The sequence below is a fragment of the Solanum dulcamara genome, chromosome 1 (genome assembly GCF_947179165.1).
Source record: "Solanum dulcamara chromosome 1, daSolDulc1.2, whole genome shotgun sequence".
Taxonomy (NCBI): Eukaryota; Viridiplantae; Streptophyta; class Magnoliopsida; order Solanales; family Solanaceae; genus Solanum; species Solanum dulcamara.
Genome location: NC_077237.1, coordinates 57243537 through 57250916, shown reverse-complemented (window position 1 = coordinate 57250916; position 7380 = coordinate 57243537). Strand labels below are relative to the sequence as shown.

General features: G+C 39.8%; 1 protein-coding gene across 1 annotated transcript; it reads right to left on the bottom strand.

The window, feature by feature from the left end:
• Nucleotides 1–1351: 1351 nt before the first annotated feature.
• LOC129893304 (uncharacterized) lies at nucleotides 1352–5677 on the bottom strand. Its single transcript, XM_055968818.1, has 10 exons — nucleotides 5540–5677; nucleotides 5202–5361; nucleotides 4755–4967; nucleotides 4525–4673; nucleotides 3559–4374; nucleotides 2894–3133; nucleotides 2279–2635; nucleotides 1983–2164; nucleotides 1743–1875; nucleotides 1352–1600 (listed from the first exon to the last, which is right to left on the bottom strand). The coding sequence occupies exons 1-10, from the start codon at nucleotides 5675–5677 to the stop codon at nucleotides 1352–1354; spliced, it is 2637 nt and encodes an 878-aa protein (XP_055824793.1).
• Nucleotides 5678–7380: the final 1703 nt, after the last annotated feature.

The following is a 7380-nucleotide window of genomic DNA, read 5'->3' as shown; positions in this document are numbered from 1 at the left end:
GGTTCCCACAACTCTAGTTATTGACTTAGCTACTCATAATTTTAAGTAAAAAACAAGAATTTGTGTAGAATTCATGAATCAATACCTACACGAATGAAAAAGTAAACCTTGAATCAAACACACGAACCACGAATCAAGAATGAAAATCAGAATGATATTTCAATAATCAATCTCAAAAAGTAGTAGAGTGTATCTTCAATGTGTTCACAAAATAATCAAAAACTCACAAAAAATGTGGAACACTAAAAATAAAATAAATTCGGGTATTTAGAGAAATACAAAATCAAATCCTAAACCAACTAGAAAAACTTAAGTTGACATTTTTCACGCTGAGTCATTACGGACCGTACTGGAGTTAACGTCTGTGGTCTTTCTTCTGTGGGGTTTAAATTGGCTTCTCCACCTGTGTAAACCTTTATCTCTTCACGGACAATCATCACGCCCCGTGGTGTTGAATACAATCTGTCCTGGAGTCTATGGTGATAGACTTTGCCAATTTTTCAATTTCTTCCCTCAGCCTTTACAATCAGACAATACGGTCCGTAGTGGACTCCACGGCCAGTGATGAGTTCCGTGGAGTTACACTTGGCCAAACTTGAAGCATTAGCCTCTTCACAAGGTCAACATTATGACATCCATCATGGCCCATGCAAGGTACTACGGTCCGTGGTGAGACTCGTATTCCTCAGTCCCCAGCCAGACAACACTCAGACCCACAAAATCATCCAAACTCGTACGTGATTTAGTTTTCCTGCAACATAAAAAAAAGCACATCATATATACAAAAACCTTCTTACAACACACACTAATTCACTGTTTTGAGTGTCGAAAATGTCGTAAATACGCAACACATCAACATCCTCAACTTAGAACCATTGTTTGCCCTCAAGTAATGACAAAAAACAAAACAACACGATGAACAAATACAAATGACTATAGGATAGATATATAGCAACCCATCATATCAACCATGACTTATTCTCGACTATGCAATACATTGGCAGTCCAACTAACTCACAAGGATCGATTTACGACATAACACTACTCACAATCAACCAAATAGTAACACTTTGTCTCCAATGTTGAATTTGCGCTGCTCAATATGCCTATCATGGTATAGTTTCATCCGCTCTTTGTAAAGAGAAACACTCTCATATGCATGCAAGCGAAACTTATCCATCTCATTGATTTGATCTATCCTCATATGCGCAGCTTCACTCCAATTCAAGTTCAACTTTTTTAGGGCCCACAACGTCTTATGTTCTAGCTCCATAGGCAAATGACATGCCTTTCCAAACACTAATTGGTATGGGGACATACCAATGGGTGTTTTGAAAGCTGTCTAATATGCCTATAGAGCATCATCCAGCTTCCTCACCCAATTAGTTCTGTTAGCATTCACAGACTTGGCAAGAATCTCTTTGATTTCGTGGTTTGACACCTCAACTAGCCCACTAGGCTGGGGATGATATGGGGTGGCTACCTTTTGTTGTCGTACACCATATTTTGCCAACAGAGTTCGAAAGATCTTATTGCAAAAATGAGAACCCCCATCACTGATGATAGCCCTAGGAGTCCCAAACATGGAAAAGTTGTTTTTCTGCAGAAAATAAGCAACACTCTTGCTCTCTTATCTATAGGGCGACAACTTCCACCTATTTTGAGACATAGTCAACTGCCACAAGAATGTACTTCATCCCATATGAGATCACGAACGGACCCATGAAATCGATGCCCCATACATAAAACAACTCTACTTCCATGATTGGTGTCATAGGTAGCTCTTGAAGCCTAGATATGTTCCCCTGAATTTGGCACTGGTCACAGCTCTTCACCAAGTCATGTGCATCTTTGTAGATAGTAGGCCAGTAGTATCTACATTGCAGTATCTTTTGCAGTGTATGGCTCCCACAATGGTGTCCCCTTACTTATGAGGAGTGACAGGCCTCCAAAATGTTTAACGTTTCTTCTTCTGGATACACCTCCTGATGACATTGTCAGCAAACATCCTGAATAAGTATGGCTCATCCCAGAAGTATCTGTTAATATCATGCAAAAACTTCTTTCTTTGCTGGAAAGTAAGATCTTCAGGCATAAAATTACTAACAAGATAGTTAGCATAATCAACAAACCAACGAATAAGATCAAGAGTGGAAGCCAAAACCTGTTGATCTGGGAAAGAATCATCAATGTCAAGCTAGTCCTTACCTCTATTTTCATTTTCTAGCCTGGACAAGTGGTCAGCTACCTAATTTTCACTCTCTTTACGGTCCTTCACATCAAAATCAAATTGCTGGAGCAACAAGACCCATCTGATTAACCTTGGTGTAGCATCGTTCTTGGTAATCAAATATTGCAAGGCAGCATGATCAGTGTGCACTATCACCTTGGTACCCAAAAGGTATGCTCTGAATTTTTCGAATGCATACACTACTGCTAATAATTCCTTCTCAGTCACAATGTAATTCTTCTGGCCTGTATTTAGCGTTTTTCTAGCATAGTATATGAGATGAAAGATCTTGTTGCACTTTTGCCCTAGCACAACCTCCAAAGCAACACCGTTAGCATCACACATGATTTCAAATGGGGCATACCAATCTGGGCCAACAATCATCGGTGCTGAGATCAATTTCTCCTTCAAGCACTCAAACACTTTCATGCACGCCTCATCAAAGTAGAACTTTATCTCTTTCTCTAATAATTTTCACAAAGGGTGTGCAATTTTAGACAAATCCTTGATAAAACGCTGATAGAACCCTGCATGACCTTATAAGCTGCGGACACCCTTCACAGAGATAGTGGGAGGTAGTGGGAGGCAGTTTCTCAATCACCTCTATCTTCGCCATGTCGACCTCCAACCCTTTGTCAGAAATATTATGTCCAAGCACAATACCTTCTTTGACCATGAAGTGGCATTTTTCCAGTTCAAGACTAGGTTGGCCTCTTCACATATTTGCAAAACCCTGCTAAGATTCAACAAACAGTCATCAAAAGTATCACCAACCACAGAAAAAACATTCATAAATACCTCAATAGTGTCCTCAACCATGTCAAGGAATATAGACATCATGTAGCGCTGAAATATAGCAGGTGCATTATAGAGTGCAAATGGCATGCGCTTAAACGCAAAGCCCTGCTAAGATTCAACAAACAGTCATCAAAAGTATCACCAACCACAGAAAAATCATCCATAAATACCTCAATAATGTCCTTAACCATGTTAGAAAATATAGACATCATGCAACACTGGAATGCAGCAGGTGCATTATAGAGTGTAGATGGCATGCGTTAAACACAAAGGTACTATGAGGACATGCAAAAATTGTCTTCTCTTGGTCCTCTGGTGCTATGGAAATCTAATTATGCCAAAGTATCCATCAAGAAAATAGTACCAGCCTCTGCCTGCCAACCTATCCAACATTTAATCCATGAAGGGCATTGAAAAATGGTCCTTTAAAGTCCATTTGTTAAGCTTCAGGTAATCCAAGCAGATTAGCCATCCAGTGATTGGCCTAAGTGGGACCAACTCATTCTTATCATTTGCGACAATTGTCATACCTCCTTTTTAGGGACACATTGCACAGGGCTAACCCAACGGCTATCTGATATGGGGTATACCACACCTGCATCTAACCACTTAATAATTTTCTTCTTTAGCACCTCTTGCATAGGCGGGTTTAGTCTCATCTGGTGTTTGATACTTGGAATGCTATCCTCCTCCAACTGTATTTTATGAGTGTAAATGCTAGGAGGAATGTCTATTATATCCGCAATAGTCCAACCAATCACCTTCTTGTACCTTTGTAATATCTCAACTAGTGTTGTCACCTGTCCTTCACTCAAATATGCAGCAACAATCACTGGCAAAGTGTTATTTTCACCAAGAAATTCATACCTCAAATGGACTGGTAATTCTTTGAGCTCAAGTACAGGTGGTTCTTCTATGGATGGTTTAGCGGGTGGATTCAGCCTATTCTTCAAGTCAAGATCCAACTTTTGAGGAGAATAGGGGTGTGATCCTATACCCTTCAAAGCATTCATAGACTCATTATACCCCTCAATACCATCACTTTCGAAATTCATGATTACTGCTACTAAAGGCTCAACAGTGAGCCTCTCATCTATGGGCACATCAATGACATTCTCTACCTCTACATCGAACACAGACATCACTGTCATATCTATTGGTTGCTTCATGGAGGCGCATACATTGAACTTGACATCTTTATTGTTTAGCCTGAATGTAAGTTCTCCATGCTCTACATCCACCAATGATCTACTAGTTGCCAAAAATGGTCTCCCCAAGATAATAGGGACCTCAAAATCAACTTGACAATCCAAAATCAACTGGAAAGATGAACCAACCCACTCACACTAACACATCATACAAAATTTCTACTGGTTGTTTCACAGATCTATTCGCCATTAGCAACCGCATAAAAGTCGGTTCAGGGCTCCCAAGCCTAGCTGTCTATAGATGGCTAGCAGCATTAAGTTGATGGTAGCTCCCAAATCACATAGAACCCTTTCAAAATCGAAAGCATAAATGGTGCAAGGTATGGTGAATGCGCCCGGATCTTCCTTCTTTTCAACCAAGGACCTTGTAGTAATGGCGCGCTCAAAAGAGACTATCCTCTTCTTTGTAACCAAATCCTTCATGAACTTGGCATAACCTGGAATTTGCTATAACGCTTCCATCAATGGGATGTTGACTGATATCTCCTTAAGAATCGAAATAAACTTCAGAAACTTGCCATCTTTGGCCTTTTTCTTCAATCTATGGGGAAATGGTGGAGGCGGCTTGTGAATAAGTGGCAAAGGGTAAGGTCCCTCTGCCTCTGTTTTCTTTGTACTATTGTTTTCCACAGTTTTTTTCTGCTGCAATACTAGCTCATCAGTCTCATCATCATCATCGAATATAACTACCTTATCTGCCTGATGCTTTGTATGCCCATCAATCTCAGAAGCTGCATCCTTAGTTTACTTAGTATATATAATAATAGTGTCAAAAAGTACCTTACCACTCCTTGTTGTTACTACCCTGCATTGTCCATCTTTCTTAGGACTTTGCACCGTGTCAGTAGGTAAAGTACCACTCTTCCTTTGATTAAATGTGGGTGACAACTAGCCCATCTAATGCTCAAACTGCTTGATAGTGGTAAAGTGTGAATCCACCAATTGACTGATATTAGTCATGTCACCTCGCATATCTCTGACATGAGACTCAGTCGCCTCAAACTTTTGTAGGAATTTTGTCATTATGTCTTCCAACTTAGAGTTTCCATTATTGTTTTTGGCCCGATCTCTGTTCACAGGTGGCACATAAACCCCACTTCTTTCATTTTTGAAGTTGTCATTGTTCTGCCAATTTCCTTTATCACGATTAGTAGTCTGGTGATAGTAGTTATCCTATTGAAAGTCCTGACCTTGGATTTTGGAGTTGTATGTCCGGAAACCTCCTGGCTATTCAAAAACTTGGCTTCCTCTCATAATCAAACTCTAGTTCATCATATCAACTTCTAGTATCCAGAACTTTTACCTTTTCTAGCCCTCCACCTAATAAACGCTTGGTTGACAGATCCATCTGCGTCCTCACGTGGTCCATGTCCTGATCACGCTCATCTTCCTTTCGCCTTTGCTCCGCTGACATCTTAAATGTAAATCCAAAACCTCCCATATTAGTGTCTCTAGTGTACCAGACTCTATTATTCTTTGTGAGCTGATCCAGAATTATTGTGGCTTCCTAAAATGTATTGGTCATGAATGAACCACCACAAGCTGCATCTATGACTGGCTTGGTCACAAAATTGCAAGATCTGTAAAATACATCCCTCAAGTGCTCATCGGTCAGCTTATGGTTTGGACACTACTTTAGCTTTTGCCTAAATCTCTCCTAAGTTTCATGCACTGCATCAGTAGGAAGCTGCTTTTGAGAACCAATCTCATCCTTGATTTGCAGCTTCTTAGATGGTGGGAAAAACCTCTCCACAAATGCTTCCCTCAAATCACTCTAGGTAGTGATCGAGTTATGTGGAAGATCATTCAACCACTTCAATGCCTCCCCAGACAGAGATAATGGAAACAGACACAGTCGTACAGATGATTGGCTAACCCCTAGGATTCAAAGGACGTGCAGGTGGTGATAAAGTTCATCACCTATTGGTTAGCATCGTCATTTGCTACTCTACTAAATGTTCCTTTTAGGTTCAACATTTGAAGCTTGGTACTAGTGATAGTTAACTTTATGCCCGGAGGTAGTGGTGGGAGGACTGTAGCTCCTGCAACATCCGTATCAGCATCATCATCAATTAGAGAAAAGTTCACAGGTCTCTTATCTCTGCCTCGCAAAGCTCCATTGAGTTCATCCCTATTGTCAACACCATCCCTGACTTGATTTTCAGCCAGCTCTCTCAGCCTTAGTGCCTCACGCTCTTACGCATTCATCTTTGGAATTGACCTTTGTAGTTTGGGATCATAGGGAAGTAGTGGTTCACCATTGCTTTGGGTGTTTGGCATGCACTATCTGTTCCTTTTAAGAGCACAAACAAGAAACAAAAAGTAAAATTAGGAAATAGAACTACAAACTAAATTAACAACTAATAGAATATTTCAAAGCCGTATTTCCCGGCAATTGAGCCATTTTGATAACGCTCAATTATACCTCTCGAAAGAAATATAGACGATTGTTAGCAGTATATTTTACCCAACGAAGAATCGGGATCGAACCCATAGGGAATAGGTTGAAACAAGTTCTATTAGCTATCACTATTCAGCTGTAATTGCTATTTTCCAAAAATAAAAGTACATAAAGTAAAATGGGGGGTTTAGTTGTTCTAATTTAGTAACACTTAATGATGTTTTAACAAAGTATCTAACAATTATGTTGTGAACAATATGAGAATTAATCTAGGATTGTGTTCCCCATGACATGTACCTTAATCGACAATTCATATTCATGATATCGTTCAATGCATTGCTTGCAAAATCTAGCGAGTTATGCAACATCTAATTCACCTCCCTGTCCTTCTTAGGCGTATATCATTCATCTCTTCCCAGTCTCAGAATGTATGCTTTACTAAATCTCGCTTTAGATCTCAGAGTATTATCTTTTCCCGGTCTCATGTAACTTAGACGGAGTTTATCCCGTCTTATGAAGCCAGACTCTTCAAATTACTATTTTGATAGTCTTTTTCTAATCACTACCTCCTTCCCAGGAAAGCAATAAATACAGACAAGTTCTTAATGCGTGCACTCACTAAGAAAGACTTTTGAATGAAGAAATCACAATACATGCAAAAACAAATCACAAATATCAATCCAATGTTTTGCCTATTCTAGTTAAGTCGTCATGGTTTCCACAACCCTAATTGTGAACTTAAC